Here is a 24,870-nt window from a genome sequence, read left to right on the forward strand (position 1 = left end):
TTAAAATTAAAGCACTGAATAGAATACAACTGAAGAGTAAGAATGGATTACTCACTTATAAGCACTAATAAAACTTCAGTGAAAAGATTTTCAAAGACATACTCTATTTTAGTGTATGGAATCTCCTTTAATTGTTCTTCTGACAGTCCAGATGGATCCACAAGTTCCTTTCTGAAATGGAATAAGCAAGAAAATGAAAGTTGCAACACTGGCATAAATGCTAACATCTTTCACAATCCGAAGGTAAGTTTCCCTTTCTAATTTTGTCCCTAAGACAGTGTTAAAAAAAACTTATATAAATATAAGCCAGGCACAAAGACTAAAAAACTAGAATGTGTTGAAGGAAAAAATGGGAGGAAAACCTTTTCTACAGCTCTTTAGCCTTCTTTCAATTTTTCTACATCCAAATTCTTCAGCCATCCCCCATTTCCCTACAAAAGATCTGCTTCCCTTCCTTGTCATGGCTATCTTTTTTCTTCTGAATTTACTTTCCTTGGTATTCGTTGTAAACCACTCGCCTGTCTAAGGCAAGATGACATTAAGTTAGGAGGTGGGAAGGCTGCCTGTAGATGGTTGCTGGTGTGGGAAGGCCAGGTACCCATGAGGATAACAGGATGACTGGCAGGCTCTAGCATGGGGCTGCCACTCAGTGCCAGGGGTCTTCTTTATAAAACACTGAGAAACAAAACAGTACTCACTGAATATGTTTCCATAACTCTTCTTTTGCTTGGATGTCCGGGCTTCTCCTATAAATGGAGAAAACAACATGCATCTCTGCAAACAGGCTTCATCTAGCAATGTAATAGATAACTGTAATAGTTTGCAGACTGTTTAGTTCCTATTTGCCTGCTGAGACCAGACAAGGAAAGGTCAGGCAGGGAGAGCTAATGTGATGGTTAGTTTAAAGATATCAGAAAAGTTATCTGTAGTGCAACTGAAGAAAAATGACATAAAACCCAGTCATAACCAGAGCTTCATTTAATGAAAGAGCTTAGAACTGCAAGGCCACATTCACACACCCTCCAGTGGTGACTGTACAATGAACAATGACTCCAGACTTCTGTTTGTGGTTCTTCTAGCTATTTCTAAGTAAAGGCAAAAAAAGAACTCATTCTGATACTATTACTATGAAAAAGTCCCAACAGGATCTGTGATTACCTTGTAGAAGCAACAACCACAAGGGAAAAGCAACTGGTGGGACAGCCCCAATGGCAGACTCTGTACAAATGACCTATCTTTTATGTTACATCCGGTGTTGTGTTTCTGCACCAAAACTTGGGCCCATAAATGCTAGAACCCATCTGTGAGCTCCACTCACACTGCCACCCTCTATATGTCCTTCTCCATCCCTAACTACCAACCCCACAAATCACTTCTCCTGCAAGAACTACTTGAGTAGAAATTATACCCCTATCTTTAACTTCCTAGAATTAGAAATCCAAAGTCAGTGTTCATGTGTGCACACTCTCTGTATTAACTATTACTCCCATTGTAGCAATGAATACTAGAAATCTACTATCACTGCAATTGTTGTCACAGAATGACTTCTTTTCCTAGTAAGGTAATAAACTTTCATCAGTCCCTTCAAGAGAACAGAGGTCTAATAATAGGTGCAAAGAAAGCACCCAACTCCTAAAAATTAAAAGATCCAGAGCTAAGTAAAGCTACTGATATACTCTGTCCTGTGGAATTTTACATTCATAACATGTATCAGCATTTTGGGGCTCAGTTTTGCTTTCAACATATGATATCATCAATGCTTTGATTTATTTTAGTTAATAAAGACACCACTGAGGTGTGCTGGTAGCGCTTTCTGAGCCCACAGAATACAATAAGCTACTTTCTAGCCATTTAATTGACTAAGGTGGTTTTTCCTTCTGGGGAAAAAAATCTGTCTATAAGGACCTTCTAATCAACTGAAAAGGAGACAAAACATGGAAGATGAGGGCGAGTGGATGAAGCCTCAGTCTCAGACCAGGTATGACTGTTAAATGTAGATGATGAGAATAAAACTGTATGCTTAAAAAAAAAAATCATAAAAACTGCTTTGGAAAGATTTTCTGTATGGAAGCTGCCTTTCCTACATTTAGCTGGTCTGATTCACCAGATGATATGTTAACCTATTAAATGATACTGTCAGAGAAGATGCTAGTACTGGAAAGCACTAAGCTATTATTCTATCCTGGGCGAATGACAATTCAGTTGTGACTGTACTCAGCATCTGATTCTCACAGAAAGTCACCCAGTAGTCTGAAATATTACGGAGTATGTTGGTTAGGAAGCTATTCTACGGATAATCATTCTTACTTCAAGAAGGTGCAATCTTGAGGGTATTATCTGTTCCAGTGACTCTGGGCACCACTGACCTTTCTTTGTTGTAGGACGCTGTCCTGTGAGGAGTAGGATGATCAGTAGTACCCCTGGCTTCTACCTACTAGATGCCAGTAGTACCTCCTCAGTGTGACAACCAAAAATGTCTAGACATTGCCAAATGTTCCTTGGGTGGCAAAAGGGCCCTCAGTTGAAAACCACAGACCAAGGGCATGACCTTGGATTTAAGTGGCTACAGTTGGGTGGTGGACTTGAGAGGCCAAGTTATCCTAACAATCCATGATGTGACTATTGAAAGAGTGCTGGGGAGAATGACAGTGAGGCAGGAACTAAATGGTAAAAGACTGAGGGAAGTGGCCCAGGACCCAGATGATGGCAACTACAAGGTGGAGTGGTGGGTGGTGTCATTTGCTGGTGTGAGATTCAAAGCTGATGCTTTTAGGGAGGACAGAGGGAGAATGAGAGGTTACGAGGGGCAAGGAGGACAGACAGCCCATGACCCCCACACCAGGCCTCGTGATGAGAGACAGTGAGTGTGAATGGTACATAAACAACTGCTACCAGTGACTATTTCCCAGTGTTACAATTGCAGGTAATGTTATGTTCTTGTTTACACTTTTCTATCTTGTCTGATTTTTTTAAAGCCAAGAGAATTTTTTGCCTTAACTATCAGGGGGAAAAAAAAAAAGGTATGTTCATGTTTTTAAAAAAATTACTATTGCCAATTACTGTGCCATGAAAGGCACAGGAAATGCCTTTCATTCCCGTCTCAGAAGAAGAATCAGCAGAAATGTTATCTTAACCTGAATGAGGTTGTCAGTCCTTCTAAGTCATAAATGTCAGTCCTAAAAGATTCAGGAGTTTGGTCTATATCTTTAAATTCTATAGCACCATAATAATCATATTTTTAACTAAACTGAGTTCTGAAATGGTCAGCAGTTTCAAACAGCTTTAAGGCAAAGTTCCAAAGTTAAAATAATGCTAATTTCCTCTGATTGCTAGGCCACCTGTGACTTAACAAATGTAAACAAAAGCTACACGTTAATGAGGACTTTATTATTTTTATGCTTACATCTTCACACATTTAATCAATAATTTAGGATGAATTCATGATCTGCGGCTCACATCATTTTGTGGTTTTTGGAAACCGTGGAATTTTAACAGCCATTTTTCTTAATTAAAAGCCCTTAATTATGCAGATGTTTTACTTAAACTCTCCAAAGAAGATCCTAAGGAAGTAGAACCCTGAGTGGTATGTAGGGATGACATATATAAAAAATAAACATGCAGTTCAATATTAGTCCAATATTTTTCAAAAGCCTCCCTCATCCACACCTATACAAATACAGTATTCTACTTCAAATTAATCAGAGAAATTACTTTGATGAGCCATCATTTATAAATCACTCTTCCGTGTGGTGCCGACAACACCAAGTCAAGGGTTAAGATCCCCTTACTGGTCATCTTTATAAAAAGAAAAAAAGAAAAAATAAAAATAAATCACTCTCCCTTCTTTCAAAACCCTAAAATAAAAACAATTCATAAATCCACAAAGGAATTAAACTCCATCATTGCATATAATCTTTTTATATACCACCCAAACTCTCTAACTGTATTATCTAAAAAATATTATACAATATATGCTATATATTATATGGTAAATTCTCATACAGTATTTTGTATACTATATTATGCTAAAAAATAATAAATATGGCCACATTTGATGTTTATTATTTTTGTGATACTGGCCACTGCTCAAAAAAAAAATTAGAGTTGAAAATATGTAAGTTTACAAAACCTCTTTATTTAAAGAATTTAAAGCACTTAATAGATATCTCAGTAATTCTCCATCACATTCCTGAGTGGTCAGAATAAATACAATTATCCTCCCTTCTTCCCCCTCTGAATGAAAGAAGCATTAGGAAGCCACAGAGCTCAGCAACCTAGCTGCTGCAGATTGCTCAGGAGTCACTTCTGGGTGTTTCCTGTTAAATCTTTAATGCACCAGACTTCCGTTTTGTGTTTAACTGGACCATTGTCACTTCACCCTGACAACTTCATCTTCCCCATTATCAATATTTTTCAGTTAAAGTAGTAAGATCACCACCAGAGGGAGCCCTAGACTTTTCCTGCACACACGATGAACCAAAACTATTGTTTGAGCTTCAATGCCTCTTCCAAATACCCCAGAGTAAAATGTTCACCCATGTAGAAAAGCTGTTTCAACGAAGCTGACTTTTTTTTCTAATGAATAGTAAATACTAATGTCATGAAAATGTAGCTGGAAAATGTACTAGATAGAAATTTACTTAACATTTTATCAGACAAGATCCAACCATATTTCATCTTAATGCTCTTTAGGAGAGAGGGGCTTTGTACTTTATACTACTCTATGTCTCTGGTATTTAATAATAATTTTCTAGCTCCTCACTGGTAATAAAAAAACAGAATGAATGAATAACAATGTATCATAACATTTTGACCCTAAGTGGATACTTCTATATGGGCAATTTACATATACTACAGTAGGAATTTAAGAATATAGGAGTAACTGAGAGATCAGTGGTTTACTGTACATCTGAAACGCAAAATATACATATATATAATACATATTTATAAATAAAACAAAATATATATTTTTATGTGAAGATGTTTTTTATATATATATATATATTTATTAAGAACAACTTTCATTATTTTTCTCAGATACTGCTCTAGCCATGATTCTACTTTTAAAGAAAGATGTAGTAATTCCTAAATTCTCAAAGAACCTTAAAAATTCTAATTTTTAAGGACTTTATGTGAGTTGGCCCACTCCACTCACTTCTCACCGCTTTCTCATCAAAAATCAAATACCTTGTAGCGTTTCGAGAGATAAACTGAGACCTGGAGAACTTACAAATAATGGTAACCACCACTGTGAGTATTTACATCTGGGCATTTGACATTCAGCAAAATTCCATGAGGATGGTATTAGCCATGTTTTCGAGACGAGGAACTGGAATCTCCTGGAGACTGGGTAAATACGCTGAAATTGGGAGTCCCAGGATGAGAACAGAGGTGTGACAACAGCACCCAGCAGGCATTTTCTTAATCGTCAATAAACCTCAGGTTTTTGGTAACACAACTCAAATAAAAGACTCAGTTTGTTGCATATAAAGTAATGCATCATCTTGCGGAGTTTAGACACGTTTACTCCGTTGCCCACTCGACATTTCCCCTTGATCTCCAGTTTGGCATCTCAAACCTAGCAAAACAGAAATCTTGAATCTGTCCCCACACTTCCCCAGCCCATCCCTTACCATCTCAGTAAAAAAACACAGCTGCCCACTCGGTTATCAGCTCAAAAACTAAGTCATCCATAATTCCTCTCACACTACAAATCTCTCTGCTTCATCTCCAAAATGTATATTCACCTACTTCTCTCTTCATTTCCACCACCACCACCACCACCTTTTCTGAGCTAAAATCATCCTTCACCTGGACCACTGCAAAAGTTTTCTAAATGCTCTTCTTGCTTCCTTTCTTACTGTTTCTCAACCTGCTTTTTACCCAGCCAGAGCAACTTCTAAATAAAGCTGCTGAATGAAATTTTCACACAAAGAGCTTTTCTTTCTACCTTAACTGCACTTTGGTCCTATCAATTATTTTGTAAATCAAGTTCCAAAATCATCTTAAACATTTGTTAAATCTTTTTATGGCTTACTTTAAAAATAAATTCCAGAAAGGCACACATCAAACTCTTAATGGGTTATCTCATACACCTGCATTGTTCTGAGAATCCTCCATCTGATCTGATATTTTTATCATGTAGGTAATATTTCATAATAGAAACATTTAAATAAGATTTTAAATTTAAAGTACCATTAGATTTTTTTCTGATTTCAGACCCAATTTAAAGATATTTCTCTTGGTTAGAGTATGGTGTTGGTACCAAGGTCAAAGGTTGTTCAGATCCCTGTACCAGCCAGCCAGCCACTCCTCCTCCCCCCAACCCCCACTTCAAAAAAGATATTTCCTCTGCCTCAAAAGAGGATTCCTGAACTTCTGGCCACAATGGAGTAACTGCTATCAGACAAACCCTCCCATCCTCAATTACTATAAAATAAAACAAAATATACAAAACAACTATTTTCAGACATTGGGCAGCACAAGCCTGTGGTCTTTGAGAGGCAGGAAGTCCAACGTGAACCTTCCATTTGCTCCAGTTTTCTGCCTGGGGGCATTTCCTCAGTGTGGTACAGGGAGGTGGTGCTCAAGAAGCAACAGCCTCTCAGAGCTGAGGAAAAACATATCAGATTTTAGGCTGTAGATGAGGCTGAAATTTACAGCTCAGAATTAAAAAAAAAGAAAGGGGTGGGGAGAGCTTCTCTGGGGACTCCTGAGGTCTACATGGGGATTTTCTTTAAGAGGTTGGCTGAATATGTTCACCACACATAACCTGCACATAAGCAGATGATACTCTCTGAGGTCTAATAGAGAATGGCTGCTGCAAGGCTGAAAGCTGACAGAGATACCAGGGAGGGTGAAGTGGTGGGAGACAAAGCTCTGTCACAGTCACAGTAGAGAAGCCATGCTGAGCACTGTGTGCATTCAACTAGGATCCCAGAAAGGCCATGGTTTAGGAATAAGGACCAAGCCTAAAGTACAGAACATACCCTAGGCTAATGACAAAACTAAAAACTCCCACCTATCAAAACATAAAAACAAGTCTGATAAGATCAAGAGGATCCAACAGTAATTTAACTGCCTGCCAGAACAAAATTTGACACTTTTTAAAGACAGACATAATCTCAAACTCCTATAACATATCTTCTAAAATTTCTAGCATATGAGTTTTCTAAATCCTCTTCTTGCTTCCTAAAAAATTACCAGACATGCAGAGAGAAAGAAAAGTGTAACCATAATCTAGGGGGAAAAAAGAGCAGTTAATAGAAAAAGACTTTGAGAAGACTCAGATGTGGGAATTAGCCAAGAAGCACTCTAAGATACCTTTTCTAAATATGTACAACAAATAAAAGGAAAGTATGAACACAATAAGTGAACAGATTGGAAATCTCAGCAGAGAAATGGAAAGTGTAAAAAGAATGAAGTTGAAATTCAAGAACAGGACAGTAGAAAGTTCATTGAATGGGTTTAATATCAGATTGGATTGTACTGGGGAAAAAGAGGGGTTGATGAAGTTGAAAACATCAATAAAAATTATCAAAACTGAAAAAAGATAGAAAAAGTATTTTTAACAATGAACAGAACTTCAGTTGCTTGTGAGACAATATCAAGTGGTTTAGATATATATACAAGCGTATTTCAAATAGTTTGTGGAAAAATAGAATTGAAAGATAATACAAATCTTTCCATGAACTTTTTGAAGTACCCATGTATAACTACACACCTGAAAAAGAGAAAGAGAATAGGTCAGAAAAAAAATAGGAAAAATAATGGCCAAAATTTTCCCAAATTTGGTGAAAAACATCAAATTACTGAAACAAGAAAGTAAAGAAAACCAAACTTTGCCACACAATAGTAAAACAGCTGAAAATCAAAGATAAAGGGAAAAAATCATAAAAGTAGCTAGAGAAAAAAGACAAATCCCATGCAGTCGCTACAGAATGAAGGTTAATTTCTTATCAGAAACAACAGAAGTTAGAAGACAAGAGAACAATACCCTTAAAGTGTGAAAGAACAAGCATCAACCCAGAACTCTATAGCTAGTGAAAATACCTGTTACAAGTATGGGTAAAACAAAGACATTCTTATATATAAAATAAAACTGAATTTGTCATCTGCAGACCTGTACTAGAAGGAATCCTAAAGGAAGGAAAATCAGAACTAGATGGAATATCAGATCCAGAGTACGGAATAAAGAACACTGGTAACAGTAAATATGTGGGTAACTTTATTAACTTTCTATTGCTGCTACATTTAATTGCCAAAAACTTAGTGGTTGCAAACAACAAAAACTTATGATTTTATAGAGTTGTGTAGGGCAGAAATCTGACAAAAGTTCTACTGGACTAAAATCAAGGTATTGATAAGGCTGCATTCCTTTCTGCAGACTCTAGGGGAACATACATTTTCTTGCCTTTTCCAGCTTCTAGAGGCTGCCTGCATTCTGTGGTTCAAGGTCCCTTCCTCCATCTTCAAAGCCAGCAATGGCAGGTTGAGTCTTTTTCAAACTGAATCACTCTGATTTCCTCTTCTGTCCCTTCATCCATTATTAAGAACCCCTGTGATTACTTTGGGTGTACTTGAATAATCCATGCTAATTTCCCTTGCTGAAAATCAGCTGATTAACAACCTTAATTCCACCAGCAACCTTAATTCTCCTTTGCTATCTAGTGTGATGTATGAGGGTACTTCAAAAAGTTCATGGAAAAATAGAATTAAAAGATATTACAAATCCTTACATGAACTTTTTGAAGTACCCTCATATTCACAAGTTATGAAGATTAAGACACAGGCATATTTTGAGGCCATTATTCTGCCCACCATAGGAGCTATAAAGTCTTTCTTCCTCTTTTCTTAATTTCTTTAAAAAACAACTCACTGTATAAGCAAAGATAATAACATTGTAATGTGGGGCTTCTAGTATACAAAATAAAATACATGACAATAGCACAAAAGAAGGGGATAAATTGAGCTATATTTTTCCAAAGTTTCTAAATTTTATGTAAAATGTTACAATATTAATCCTAAACACACTATGATAAATTAAGGAATCATACTGTAAGCCAGAGAGAAACCAACAAATAAAAAAGAATAAAAAGAAGTATATGTAAGATATCAACAGAGAAAGTAAAATATAGTAAAAAATATTCAGTGAACACAAAATAAGGTAGGAAGGAGGGACAAACCAACAAAAAACCAGATACAATAAGTAGGAAAAAACAAGATGGTAGACTTAAATCTCAAAAGACTAATATAATCCTGTTAACTATAAACAGATTAAACATTCAACTTAAAAAGTAAAGACTGTCAGACTAGATTTAAAAAAAACAATCAGACCAACTACATGCTGTCTGCCAAGAAATGGGCTTTAAATATAAAGACATGGTTAGGCTTAAAGTAAAAGGATTAAAAAGATATATACCCTGTGCAAACAGTGAGAATGAAAAAGGTGTAGTGCGTGTGCGTGTGCGCGTGTGCATGTGTGTAGTAGACATAGAGAAATGAGTATTACCAGAATAAAGGGTCAATTCATCAGGAAGAAAAAAATCACAAGTATGTATATATCTAATACCAGAACTTCAGAATAACTTCAAACAAAAACTGACAGAACTAAAGAGAAAAACAAACAAATTCACAATGATTGGGGGGAAATTTTAACATCCCTCTCTCAATGACTGATTGAAAAGTAGGTAAAGAAATCAGAAATGACCCAGACAATCTGAACAACATTGTAAGCTAAAACTGGATGTACTTGACACCTAATGACTGAGACTAATCATTTTTTTCATGTACACAGATCATTCATCATTAAAGACCGTATGGTAGGCCTTAAAAAAGTCTCAATAAATTTCAGAAGATTAAAATCTTATAGTTTTCTTTTTTTCAACTACAATGGAATTAAGTAAGAAAATAATAATGAAATGTCTAGAAAATCCCCAAATATTTGGAAATTAAACAATATACTACTAAAAAATCCATGGCCAGAGAAATTAAAAATTATTTTAAACTGCATGACAATAAAAACAATGCTTGTCATAAATATGCGAGATATAGTTAAATCAAGGCTTAAAGAGAAATTTATAATTTTATGCTTATATTAGAAAAGAAGAATGGTTTAAAATCAGTGTGACCTTAAGAAGAAAAAAAAGAAGGGCTGGCTGGTTAGCTGAGTTGGTTAGAGCATGGTGTATAACACCAAGGTCAAGGGTTTGGATCCCAATACCAGCCAGCTGCCAAAAAGAAGAAAGAAAAAAAGGAAAATCTACACAGCTTATAAAAAAAGATATAAGACTAACTTCGTGACCTTGGAGTATGCAAATATTCCTTATGATGCAAAAACAAAAAAAGCCTTAAGTATAAATTTTAAAAAATAATATACTGGTCTTCATCAAAATTTCAAAATCCTGTTCATCATAAAACAATGTTTAAGAAGATGAAAAGGCAAATCACAGCCTGGGAGAAAGTATTCACAACACACATATCTTAAAAAGACTTTCATACAGAATATATAAATAACGTACAAATAAATAATAAAAAAGACAAACAGTTCAATTAAAAATAGGCAAAAATGTGAACAGACACTTTAAAAAGGAAGATATATGAATAAACAACAAGCACGCAAAAATGTGGTTAACATCATTAGTCATCAAGGAAATGCTAATTAAAACTACAAAGGAATACCACTTCAAGCCTACTAGAAAATCTAATGTTAACAACACATACAAAACCAAATATTGGCAAGATTGGGGCAGAATGGCAAATCGCATGCATTGCTAGTGGGGTGTAAAATGATATGACCTCTTTGGAAATCATATCAGTACTTCCTTATAAAATTAAACATGCAAATACCCTCTAACCCAGTAATTTCATCTCTAGGTATTTACATAAGGCAAAAGATAACATATTCCACAGATACATTTGTACAGAATGTAGAATGCATACTGCAACTTTTGACACTGGCAAAAACTGGAAACAATCCAAATGACCATCAAGAGGAGAATGGATAGCTGGTTGGTTAGAGCATGGTGGTGATAACCCCAAGGTTCAGGGTTCAATCCCTGAACCAGCCAGTCGCAAAAAAAAAAAGAAGGGAATGGATAAACGAATTGTAGGATAGTCATACAATGAGCTATTACTCAAAACGTTTAAATAACCACTGATGCAAACAACATGGATGAATCCCTAAAACATGTTGAGTAAAAGAATCCAGATTTTAAAAGAGAGCACATTGTGTAGTTACATTTATATGGAACTCAACACGAGACAAAGCTGTGATAGAAGTCAGAACAGTGATTGCCTGTGGGTGGTGGGGACTGACTAGAAGGAACTTGAGAGAATTTTCTGGATAATGGACATATTCTACATCTTGACTGGAATGATGGATACACTATGAATGCATGTCAAAATTCACTGAACTGTACACTTAAGAAGACGGCATTTGACTGTATGTAAATTTCACCTCAAATTACTCCAATTTTTAAAAAGTTTATTCCTTAGGCTGTTAAGTGAACCTCAGACCACTAATTAAAGTCATTATATTTCCAGGCCCATATAAAAACATTTGCCCCATAATATAATTGGACTGTAGTAACTATAATATTCAGCAACTTTGAGTTCTTCTGTTGATTTTATTCATAAATGAATGGTTCCATTTCTTTAGTATGGCCTCCAGGAATGTTTTTTGACTTCTTCAAAATTTAGATGTAGGATTTTTCCTAATTTTACTTTACTTTTCCCTTTTGTCCATAAAGGAAATTTTTCCTAATTTTACTTTACTTTTCCCTTTTGTCTTGTTTTGAACTCAGAACACTTTAGAGATGATTAGAAAAACAGAATGCTCTTTTAAGATTTAATATCAAGTTACCAACCCCTGTGTATAACAAGTCTCGCACAGAAAAAGGTTCCACGTGGAAAGGTAAAAGCATAGCCGCAAAAGATTCACCAGGACTATGCTGGAGCTGACCCTGGGTTCTGTGCCTTTTGGTTGAACTGTCTTCAGTAAGGTCTGATTCTTCCATATCTAAACCTCCCTTTTGTAATGGGATTGGGGAGAGGTACATTAAGACAAAAGGAACTTTTCACTAACTTCTTTAAATTGAATTGAACGGTTTAATTAGGTTACCCCCCCCAAAAAAAATACATTATGGAGTAATGAATAAATCTGTAAGGTGTACACTGCTTAGTGACTACTTGCAGGTTTTCTATTACAAAAGAAACAGTCATCGCTCATTATGATGTACTGCTGATAAAAACAATAACACAGTCTGAGTTAACTTCTAATTAAAAGGTAAGCATCTACAACTGAGAAGCATCCCTTAGAATCCCACAGCATACAGGGTCCTAGGGTGTACCCTCCAGAGTCCTTTCCTGGCCTCTGTTAACCTGATCTGGTGTTCACAGCTTCCCTATGGACCTTCTGCCTGTTCCCTTAGAGCTGCCCACCTACCTAACCAAGTTGTCTCCACATCCACTCTCCAACATCCTTCCATTGCCTTATCTTAGACACTAATCACTCCTCCCAGGAGTATCAACTCCAGACATCTAACCACCCACAATTAGGATAGGATCTGTAGTTAGTCTTGGCTTACTTTAAAAAGGTATGCTTTGGGAAGTGGAGTGGAATAGGGGTCTAAACCTTGATGATGCACAGATTTAAATATACAAACTTTTTCAGCTCAAAGAAAATTAATTTGGGGGACTGGCAATCTCACCATTATAGGGTAATTGTGCTCACACATGGTATTGCCTAGCAACAGGAGGAGCACACAAATCCCAACACTGGGGTGTAATGAATCACTCACTGACTACTGCTTACAAATGGTAATTGGATGGGAAGATATTCACATCTGGTTCAATCCGGAACAATACTTCAGAGAATTCTGCAGACTTAAATTGAGAGAAGCAGCAGGTATTTCACCAAGAGCCAGGCTCCACAACAAAGGAGACTACTCCTATTTATTCAGTTCAGTATGCTTTTGTTTAAAAACAACACAAAACAAAAATATGGTTTTGACAGTCTTGTTTTCATGACATTTTGTTTTGGCTGTGCTCCAACTTGTATGGCTTCAAATATGGTTAATGAATGTCACAAATATAAGGAGGTAAATATGACAAATAAACAATGGGATAATCAAGGTTGAACGGAACCACTTTGGAAGACCCGAGCACCCGTGTGCTATTTCAAGCTCAGTGTTTTTGAATAAAAGTATAAAAAGAGTCCACATACGAGCGAGATCTGTGTCTGGATCGCCTATTGTTGGGGTCCACTTGGTTTTTTTCCTTTTGTCTCCTTAATACGGCTTCCCACTGAGGTGCTGAATCAACCATATCATTCTCTTGCCGTATTCTGAAAAGAAAAACCCATCCATCTAAAGTTAACATCCACACACGGAGCCTTATTTTTGGTTCATCCTAAGGCTGTTTTATTTAAGCAGCAGCAATTTTATTATAATCCCTGAAAGCTAAGAATGTGTTAACTGGATTAATATACCCATAAGTACATAATATTCATATTAAATCTGTAACTATATATTAGTAATTTTCAGACTTCTACCTTTGACTTTCACTTTTCTAAGAAAAAGACATGTCAAGTAAAACCTCATCTAAAACGTATTTAAATTTTGATTTAAAAAAAGTGCCATCTGCTATAGTGTCAATCTTAAACTTGAAACAAAGTAATCTTTTTAAATGTGCTAGCTAAAAGTAGCATAAATAATTTTACTTTAAAGTGTACTTATAAATTCACTCTAATTGTCAAAGTTTTCATGGACAATAGGTACCAGATATAATTCCCATCTCTATGACAGAAAACTAGAAGTACAAAAAGTTGAAGATGGTGGCATAACATATTTGCAGCTGAGTAAGCCCACATCCTTAACAGCTGCTCAACTGTGTGAGAGGGAAAAAGGGATGGACACTCAGGATGGCCTAAGGCCAGGCAAGGAATATAAATGAGGGAATGGGAAATGGGGGGGAGTGGGGACTGGGAGCACAGGCACTTGCCGTGTGGGATCACAGAGCGGTGTTACCAAATCCTGTCACTTTTTAAAAAGAGAATCCACAAATTTGTGGTTCTAAAGTAAACTCTTCCATGTACTGGCAATCAATTCTGAATTTTAAGGTACTGTAAGGACCTAACAAAACCCACCCATGAACTACACTCAGCCTGAAAACGTTTTGGACTTCTGATATATCAAGTCTTTCTATTACAAGATGGGGGGTGGGGGGAGACAAGGGGAAGCTGGGGGAGCAGGTACTTAATGAAGCATGTGCTTAATTAATGTGTAAATACCATCTCAAATACACCACAATGATGCTGTGCGTATTCCTTGCAAAAACTGAATACTGCTATTTGAATATTTAACTTTACTTTTTAGGAAGCTGCTCCAGAGTGCTCATCTCTTGACGTACAGAGACCAGCTCAGAACTGACAGGTACTCACCCCAGTACTGTGAATGCGTAAGCGCCTGCTTCAGGGCAAAAGTGAAAAGGACAGACAAACTGGGAGTCATCTCTCTCTGCACAGATGTCTTTTGGTTCATTCCTCTATTACAGCACTTAGTATAGACTTAGATTTGCTTATAAATACAAATCAGTGTACTGGTGACAAATATTCATTTCACATATAACTTAAACAGAGATAATGTAAAGCGAATTCAAGTTGAAAGAACAGTTCCTCATGAGCAAGAAACTATTTAAATCGCTCTAGATTAAAGGGGAATTGTGTTAAGTAAAAAATTATCTGTAGCATACACCAAGCCTTTGAAGTGTGTATATTTCCTTGCTAAAGTTTTCATTTCTAATAGGCTATTATTTGAAGATTAACAGGACACAGTCATGGTATTTTTCACCGATTTAAGAACATAGTTCCCTCTCTCATGGCATGTACAGAGTAAATTAAAATTGAACATATACTGCTATCGACCTTAATATTACAAATATCTGAAGAAAAATATGAGAAAGTATACTACCTGAGATCATAACTATTAATCATTCTTTGAAACAAACACTCCCGTTTGAAAATGCCATGTGGGTATGCGTGTGCGTGTACAGTATGTATGCGTGTAACATACACACATTTTCATGGCCAGGACATACACACACAAGCCACTGCATGTGTCATGTGAGTCAGTGACTCACCAGGCCTGCTGGTAGGTGAGCAGTCCGGACACTCCTAGGACTGAGGGACCAGGGTTAAGAAGAGATAACCAATGGGAAGGTGTCTGGCCGACAAGGTGGCATCTCCCCTCCCACAGAATCCACACCTAAATTGTCAGGCCCAGGATTACATATAAAACTCAGGTATCCTAACCCTAGAGTCTTTTAGATTATAGCTTCCATTCTGAATGAAATCACTGCATAGCTCACGGGCAGGACTAAACTTTACGATGTGAAATATTTTTATCAGGAAGTCAGGATCTTTAAATATTTTTTGAGAGGTCAAACCTGCTAGCAAGGCAGAAGCCTGTCTCAGACAAACACACACACAATAGCTATATGATCCTTCGCATCTGTTGTGGAATTCAGCTGGTTACTTTCGTACCCAAACTTTACTCTGATGATAAAAAATTAAAATTTCTGCTACATAAGTACACATATTTCCTGTACCTTGCTTGTCATAAGGGCTAAATCATAAAGCATTTCAGATTATAGCATGTACCTTAACTTTCATTTTTCTAATCAAAAAGCCTAAAATGAAAGCTGTGAAACCCTGTCAGTTAATCTCCTGTGACCCACAGGTTTCAAAGACAGATGCCCTCTGCTGGTGATGCTGTTTCATAAATATTCTAACAAGATTCATTAAAAATGTAAGACCCATTGGAGAGTCACAACAGAAGCACATTTTCCTGGGTAACGGGTGGCATGGCTGCCTTAATCTGTAATGAAGTTTGAAATTACACCCTTACAAAAGGCCTCTGCTTAATGGTGCCTCATTACAAGACTGAAAGTGTCATGTCTTCCATTGAACTGCTCCAGAAAACACAGATGCTACTTGGAAGGGAAAAATTCTAGCCTTAGAAGAAAGAATATTGTAGCACTCAGTCTTCAAACAGCAGGAGTTAACTATTTTGTGTATGCATGAGTGAAAAAAGATAACTTTAAATGAAAAAGACATGTGTCCTATAATGAGTCTGACTTTTAAGTCTCATTTATTCTTGGGTGTGAGATATACAAGTGGTCTTTTGCCCTTTTCTGCTATATTTTAATTGTGATTTAGGAATTTACTTCATGAAGAATAAAAATACTGCAAGCACTGTATTGACATAGTACCTTTTAAAAAAGTCAAAACGTGCTCATACATCATAGATACGGAAAGTCTCAAGGAGGAAAGAGGAGTTCATTGTAATTTATAATGGGGATCTATTCATTTTCAAATGTTGCATTTAAAGGTGAACCTCAAAAAATCACATTTCTTTTCTGTACCCTTTGATCCAATAAGTCTACATTTATCGTATTTTGTCTATTTCCCCATCTATAACTGTGGAGAGTCAGCTTCTGAGGTAGGGAGTCTATTATAACAAGGCTTTTTTTTTTTTTTTTTTTAATTAACATATGAGGGAAAGGGTCGCTTTAGAATAGAGCAAATTCTTACAATGTTTCAGAATAGAAGAATTGTAATATACTTCCTTTGTGTCTCACAAAACTTCAACACTCTACTTTTCCAGACTATCCATGCAATTTAGATTTTAACTGCATTGGATACTTAATTAAAGTTTGCAAAGGGTTTGAAGATGAAATGCCATATAATCGTTTGATAACAATAATGAAGATAATGACTATTCCTAGTCTCTTCTTTCTTGTCTTCCCAATTACTGTTCTGCCTCTTCTGAAAAATTCTTCACATTACCAAATGAATTCTCATACAAATCCCCCTAGTTTTTTTTTTTTTTTTTTGTCTTCTCCCTTTAGCAGTTTTGTTCTGGATAGGACCTTCCTTTACACCAGTTCTTAATTCACTTCCAATTCACTGAGATAAAGACCATGCTTAATGCTGAACCTGAGAAGTCTTTTTTTTTTTTTTTTTTTTTTTGTGACCGGTAAGGGCATCGCAACCCTTGGTGTGGTGTCGCCCGCACCGCGCTCAGCCAGTGAGCTCACCGGCCATTCCTATATAGGATCCGAACCCGCGGCGGGAGCGCCGCTGCGCTCCCAAGCGCTGCACTCTCCTGAGTGCGCCACGGGGCCGGCCCCTGAGAAGTCTTAACAGAGCGGAGCAAATTACAATGAAGCTTCAAGATGATTCAAGCAATACACGCTGCTCTTGAGTTCTATCTATTCCTAGCTGTGCCATCACTGGGCTCAGAGACCTTGGGCAAATCGCTTACTTTCTTTGGTCTGGTCTCAGTTTCTTCATCTACAAAATTATTGCAAACGTCTTTTCTAGCTTAAATTTTTCATTTTTGTTTTGTTTTGCTTTTGGTGGCTGGACAGTACAGGGATCGAACCCTGGACCTTTGGCTTAGCATCACACTTTAACCAAATAAGCTAAATGGCCAGCCACTCTTTAGCTTTAAAATTCAATGTTTCTCTATTTGTATTTTATTTCCAAGCCAGTCAGGCACACTACAACAAACTTCTATTCTTCAACTATAACATAAGGTTCCAGACAATTGCTTCATACGGCCACTCCCTTGCTAAAATTAAATCTGCAGGTCCCAGCTGATTGTGAATTTGTGTTTCTCATCAACTGCACTCATTTTTGGATCACCTGCTATAAAGCAATCTTCATTTTTTTTCCAGCAGTTTTTCTTCCCTAGGGAAATTTATGTTGGTTCCAGGCATCTGTTGACATACTCCCTTAAGACCAGCAAGCAAACAACCCACCTTCTCCTGCCATCAATAAATTACTCTTATTTGCTCTTAAAGGTGCTTCTGTCTTCCACTCATTCCTTATGCTTCCACTACTAAAATGGGCTAGCTTTGCTGAAATGTCCCTTTCAAACTCTCCTGTTTTCATAATTTTTAACCCATCTTGCCCTCACTGAGTAAACTGACTGGATTCCTCAGCTGCTGCAGCTTTGTACTTCCACAGTCATCTCTACAGGTTTGATTATGCTCTGGAAGCCCTAAATCACCCCTATCAAATTTCTAAATCTTGATATGTCCTATTAAAGTAGAAATCAGAAACTCTTGTATCTGCCTGTTTCCATTGGTTTTGTGTGAACTGTGCTCTCCGTAACCACAATTTTTACCTCATCTGCAGCCACTAAATCAGGGGCAGGACACTAGGGAATGCTCGCAAGGAAACAGTTACTTATCATCTGGCTATGTGGAAAAAATGCCCACTGGTTTAAGTTTTCTAATATCCCAAACACATTTATTTCCTAAGCTATGGGGACAATAATGTTCTTTTTTACCACTGTCACAACAAAATCGTACCAAAATTGAAGATGTATCGTCCCTGTTAGTGACAGCGCTGAATTTGTGCCACCAAAATGTGTTACTTCTTATTTAGAAAAATAATATAAGACTTTACAGAACATATTTAAAATATTTAAAACTATCTTAACCCATTATTCAGATACTAATAGACATCTAATGAGCTACTAGATCTGAAAAGACATCTGAAAGGCAGGAAGAAACTCTAACAGCATTGGTGCCAAAACAGATTCGTGTTAGAAACACCGATGTCTTTTTTTATTCAGGGGAGCTGGGCCCCATTTTACAGATACTGCAGGGACTTCAGATAATACTGAGCAGTACTGAATGTTCTCTTTAATTTAATGCATCTGCCTATTCAGGGCACTTTCTACTTTTCAAAGCGCACTATCTCTTGGATCCTCGCAAACCTCTTAGAGGCAGGGCAAGTATTAGTCCACTCTGCACATGAGCAATGAAGATCCAGAGAGTAAAGTAACCAGTTCATAGCATAGGACTCTTCAAAGCAGGATCAAATTCATAATATAGGCTCCCTAATTTGCACATACACACACATAACACACACACAGCCTCACATACATGTTTCGTGTATTTATGATGCAAATATCCCAAAATAAAATCAGGGAAAGGTCCCCTGTTGCCAGTTTTCTCTAGGCCTGCTCTTACTCTGAGTTTCTCTCACTTCTCTTACTCTTTTAATCCTTACCAGGCTCCAGAGTTATTTCCACCTTCTTTATGCTTATGCAAAAAACATAAGACTACTTCTCAGTGTCAGCCACCCCTCAAATCTCCCATTTCAAAATTCTAAGAGCCTAGCAACACATCAAAGCTAATGAATGACTGAGTAAGCCAAAAGTTCTCCCCAGTGAGTGAGTGGTCAAAGGACTGCTGATTTTCATCAACAGCACAAAGGATATTTTACTGGCTGCTTTCTTTGAATGTGATGGATATTTTATTAAGCTCAAGGTATTTTTCAGGGAAAGGTGGTTCATGAAGGTTTCACTCTAAGTCTACTTCCTAGGTCCTCCTTCAGCATACGCCCTGGGCAAGTGCAGGGCATGGCCCATGAGCTCAAACTCATAGAGATCAGCTGGCTGACTTTTCGATTTCAAGGGCAAGAGCCAAAATTCTAACTAGTAAAAACTAATACAATCTAATATTCACATAAATCATTAACTTTACAGTGCCTTGTACTTGGTAAGCTCCCAATTTGGTAAATCTAATAGAACCAGTTGTTTCACAAATTGCAATAGTAAAACAAGTAATCTCTTAAGAAAGTTTAAGAATTTGAGCTTTTAATCGTACCAGTAAACTGAAACACCAATTTCCCAATATCAACCTAGCCTTCACTATTTAGATCACAATGAACATCATAACATTTTGGGATTCCCATAAACACCCCCTTAAGAATATGATAAAAGCTACACCCCCTTAAGAATATGATAAAAGCTACAGACCTATCTCCAGAAAATTGTGCACTTGAAGCACACACAATTTTATATACAATTTCACGGGGTTATGAGGCCTCTAAAACCTACCCATGAATCAGAGATTAAGAATGCCTGGTGTAAAAACAACCAAATACACAAAGTTAGTAAAAGTGAGAGAATGCAAGACAGGACCAAAAGAAAAGTAGAAAAGTCTAGAAGAGGGGTGGAGGACAGGACAGATGAAGAAGAGGCAGCAATTCCAGAACTAAGTAAAGGAACGTGTTACTTTATATCTCAAAGGACGCTCACCTCTTAGATTTCATTTGATCTTTGCAGTAACTCATTCAACAAAATAGATCAGTTGTTATACCACCACTCACCCACCCCCCTCCTTTAAAGACAAGAAAACTAAGATCTGAATTGGTTAAATGAGTTGCTTGATATGGGTTGAATGTTTGTACCCTCCAAAGCTCACGTGGAAGATTGATTCCCAACGTGGCAGTGTTGAAAGGTGGGGCATGTAAGAGGTGATTGGATCGCGAGCCCCTGCTCTTATGCATGGATTGATCCATTAATGAGCCTAGACTGGTGTCTTTACAAGGACAGCACATAAAAATACTCTTCACCTCTCAGGTCTTGTGATTGCCTGCATTGCCTCGGAACTCTGTAGAGAGTCCCCACCAAGAAGAATGTCCTCACCAGATGTGCCTCCTGGGCCCTGGACTTCTTGCCATCTAAAACTGCAAGAAATAAACCTGTTTTCTTTGTACATTACCCAGTTTTAGGTATTCTACTATCAGTGACAGAAAACAGACTGATATAATGCCCAAGGTCAAATATAAGCACAAGGCAGAATCAAGACCCTAACCCAAATCCTTGGGTTATTCTGGGACACACCATTGGCTCCTAAGCAAAGATGGAATTCAGAGAAGACACAGAAAAGGAAAAAAAAGTGGGAAAGATGCCCAGAAAAGAAAAAGAAAGAAACTGGGTAAGGAAAATACTGGGATATAAAAAATGAAAGGGGAAGCAAGAGAAAAAGGAGAGAGATGAAGTGTAAATAGAAAAACTAAGGGGGAAATAAGGACTTTCTGTCATCTCAGACATTATAATAAGAAACTGTACTCCAGATTCTAGCTGTTTATAAAAAGGGAGAAATTATCTTCTCGAAGCTCAAAACCTAGAAAACTAGGATACACATCCAGATTATGAAAACAGTAAAGAAAGAATAACTCAAGTGGAAAAGGATAAGACATAAATGACACCCCAAATAAAGGAGGCAGGTGGTTCCTTCCAGTGTTCTAGGAAATATTGTGGAATGGGACCCTAAAGTTAATGCCCAACTAACAAAAGAACCTCGCACATCTGGCCTCGTTAGCTCTGGACCCAAAGAGAAGAGATCCTTGTTTACAGTTATATTTTTCCAAAATTGAAACTGAACAAAATTAACAATACTTGCTTCTAAAATTAGCCTTCCAGAGTTGGTGTAGATTATGATTTTTTCTTAAATGGTTGTTAAAAGCCTGCTTTGGATGATGATGTTGATTCGTCAACACTGTTTTATTAACTTTGGTTTCTCTTCACACAAAATGAAATGTTTAAATTGTTATCCATGGAAACAAACGGTAAAGCAGCTTAAGCTCCATGGGATTGGCTTTGTGAAAAAAAACCAATATTCCCACAGAGTGTCCTCAAGCCTAACAGGAAAGATTTCCTTTATGTTTTTTTTAAAAAAAAAATCCATCAAGAAGGAGTAGTGAAGGGAACAACATCCCAAAGTCCACACACAACCTCCAGAGAGCAGAACTGACTCTCTCCAGAGTTCTTCTGGACACATCATGGGCTTCAGAAGGGTTTCTGAAAAGCAAATTTGCACAGTAGTTTCTCCTCTCCCCAGAATACAGTTTCACAAAGGAAGACAAGGAAGCAGGCTGTGTCCGGGTGCAGGCTCTTGCTGAGAAAGTGATAAAGCACCCTGGGGCTGAATGAGAGATCATGCTGGCAAGAAGGAGATCATCAGCATTGCCTTGAATTAAGTCCCCCCAAAACTAAATCCCCACTGTAACTGTTGAGGGTGGGAAATCCTATTACGGTAATTGAAAGGTGGGACACTGAAGAGGTGATTGGACTGTAGGACCATGCTGTAGTGAATGGACTAATAATGGTGGTCAGGGGTGAGGTTCTGAGGGCTTTAAAAAGAGTGAATGAGGAGGTTAATCTCTCTGCTCCACCATCTCACAGTGTGAGGGGTCACTGTCACCACCACCAGATACATTCCTTGGACTTTGGACTTCCCGGCCTCAGAAACTATAAGCAATAAATTTCATTTTCTTATAAATTACCTAGTTCCATGTATTTTGCTATAAGCAACAGAAATGGACTAATATAAGCACGGACAAGATTCTGTTCACCCCATTCTAAGGTTACCAGAGTCCTTTGATAAAAACACAAAGGACGGTGCTGAGAGCTTGCTGGGTCACACTGCCAGCCAAGAAAAGGAAGGATGGATGTGGTTGAAGAGATTCATCCCCTCCCCAAGAAAGGTGTCTTTTGTACAAGTAGGAAGTCAGACATCAGGAGACAACCCTTCATCAGAGACAAAAGACATATTGGAACCATAGCAGGGCTGCAGTTTAAATATTCAGACCTATGCATCCTGATGTGGAATGAATGGATTCTGACAAAACTTAAAAGGCTAATAATTCCAGCAAAATTTAAAAAGGAATGGAGGGTTTGGCAGCAGTATAGCATAGTGGGCAAGTAGCACTCAGAGGCAGCATAATAAGTCTTCACTCTCTTTCCCAGCACACTGTCACCTACGACACCAGAATTTGCAGGGGCTGGGGGCACAACAGAAAGGCATATTTCCTCCTCTGCCCACTTTTTGCTATGCCCACGACAGCTAGACTCAAGATCTCATCTTCTACAGACACAGGCAACTTATGTAACCCTAGGGCAACATTTCTACAGGTAAAATAAGTGACTGTGAAAGCCTTTCGGATCCTTCGCATAAAATAAGTGACTGTGAAAGCCTTTTGGATCCTTCGCATGAAATGTGTCAGACTGGATTTTGAAAGCTATTTCTCATTACTAGCCTTACAAAGCACATTAGCATTGAAACATTTAGAACCACTGTCATTCTCAAACATACCTGCTACACAGTACAAAGAAAGCCAATCTAAAAAACTGTCCATGGGGAAGGGGAAGAAACTCTTGAGGGAGGAAACCCCTATAGGGAATACTGAAGCCGGTGCAACCAGATCAGTAATGAGCAGTTTAAGGATCTGATGGCAGCCTTTCAATATTGTTTCACTTTTAACAGCAAATGTCACTGTGAGCACTTTTGGCCCCAAAAGACACTGTTTTTAAATGGGCCTCCTTCTGAGCAGTTGTGAATAGAGCATCTATGAGCACAATATAGAACACATCAAGCAAAAGAGAAATAGATGTGTTAAGATACTGGCTTGATCAATAAGTATAAGTTTTAAATAGAGAAGGGGAAAAAAAGAGGTTTTTTGGTGCTTTTTTGTTTTGTTTTGTTTATGCAGAAATACTGAATTTTAGAGCCGGAAGAGGGTATCTAAGGGAGATCTACCTCCCACACTTGGGTATTTTACAGATGAAGATACTGAAATTATTTCCTTGATCAAGGTGTTGTAACACATTGAGATCTAACATCTATTTAGTGTAATTCCAGCCCCTAAGAAGGCTCCACATGGAAAGCTCTCCTAACAAAAGGGTCCACACCAAAATGGTCTCCTAACAAAATGGTCCAATGCTGTCTGGGCTATTATCATAGGGCTTTGTAGTTAGAGAAGGCGGTTGATTCAACTTGTGCCAACCACATGACCTCCAAGTGCTAAAGAAGGACCTCAGAGATAATCTAGTCCAACTTCCTCATTTTACAGAAGAGAAAAAAGATGACTCAGAAAAACAAAGCAACTAGGCCAGAGTTCCACATTAGCTGAAAACAGGTTTTTCAACAGTGCTACTACTGATATATTTTTCTCCTAAATACTTCTTTATTGTGGGGGCCGTCCTGTGCACTGCAGAATGTTTAGCAGCATCCCTGGTCACTGGCAGTCTCCTCACCCAATCATGACAATAAAAAATGTCTCTAGACACTGCCAAATGTCCTTGGAAAGGGGACAGAGAAGACAAAATGCCCCAGTTGAGAACCACTGGGTTAGAAAGTGGCACAACAGGCAACCAAATCCCTCTGACTCCCAGCCTGGTACTCTTTTCATTAATCTCATGAATATTTGTTGTGTTCAAATAAATATTCTGGAAATAGGGAGGACTGATTAATGCATTAAGCCACGACTAATATTGATTACATGCCAAATAACTTTATCAACAAGTTCTTAAAAATGAGTCTTACGGATATGAAGTAACGGCATGTACTCATCTGTGTGTGCCCAACATAAATGTAAACATGCATTACCATGTATATAAACATGAGGCTGAAACCATGGGATCTATGAAGTGATGAGTCTCTCGTTTTGGGCTGGGTAAAATATAGCAATGTCATGTTAAAATACTTCAGGGAGAAATCTCCCTAGAAATAGCAAACTTTCCTACCAGCCTTAGACAAATTCACTACACACTGTACCTAAATATAAAAGCATCTTTTTTAAAAAAAAAAAAAAAAAAAGAAAGAAAGAAAGAAAGAAAGATAAGAACCTCACTGTCAAGTTGTTTAATCATTTTACTGTAAAAATAAGAAAACTCAGTTCAAAGATCTGAGGTTTCCTATAAACTAGTGCTTCAAAACAGTGCCAAGTTTCTCCTTAAACACAGATGAGAAAACCAGGAGTTCCAGTTAATTACAAGATTTAGATATTACCTGTTTCTCTTTTTCCGATGTTCTCTATTAGAATTCTCTGATTCACTGCCACTGCTTGTGTTGCAGCGTGAACGTGACCTGAAGACAAAAGGAGAAGAGCAAAAAAAAAAAAAAAAAAAAAAAACAAACGTGTTTATGACATATGAAAAATTTCAGAAAGGTTCATGTTGGTTCTTTGGAATTAATTTTGCAGTAAAATTGCTAATACAAACTTAA

At 37.4% G+C, this 24,870-nt stretch overlaps 1 protein-coding gene across 1 annotated transcript in view; it reads right to left on the bottom strand.

Moving 5' to 3' along the window:
- Positions 1–24,870, bottom strand: part of EPB41L4A (erythrocyte membrane protein band 4.1 like 4A) — a 234,511-nt gene that overhangs the window by 5,739 nt on the left and 203,902 nt on the right. The window contains exons 17-20 of the mRNA XM_063087716.1: positions 24,655–24,732; positions 13,226–13,345; positions 699–746; positions 103–171 (exon numbers count right to left, since the gene is read on the bottom strand). Coding sequence (XP_062943786.1) covers positions 103–171; positions 699–746; positions 13,226–13,345; positions 24,655–24,732 — 315 coding nt within the window. The remainder of the gene's footprint in view (positions 1–102; positions 172–698; positions 747–13,225; positions 13,346–24,654; positions 24,733–24,870) is intronic.

This window comes from Cynocephalus volans, chromosome 2, assembly GCF_027409185.1.
Source record: "Cynocephalus volans isolate mCynVol1 chromosome 2, mCynVol1.pri, whole genome shotgun sequence".
Lineage (NCBI taxonomy): Eukaryota > Metazoa > Chordata > Mammalia > Dermoptera > Cynocephalidae > Cynocephalus > Cynocephalus volans.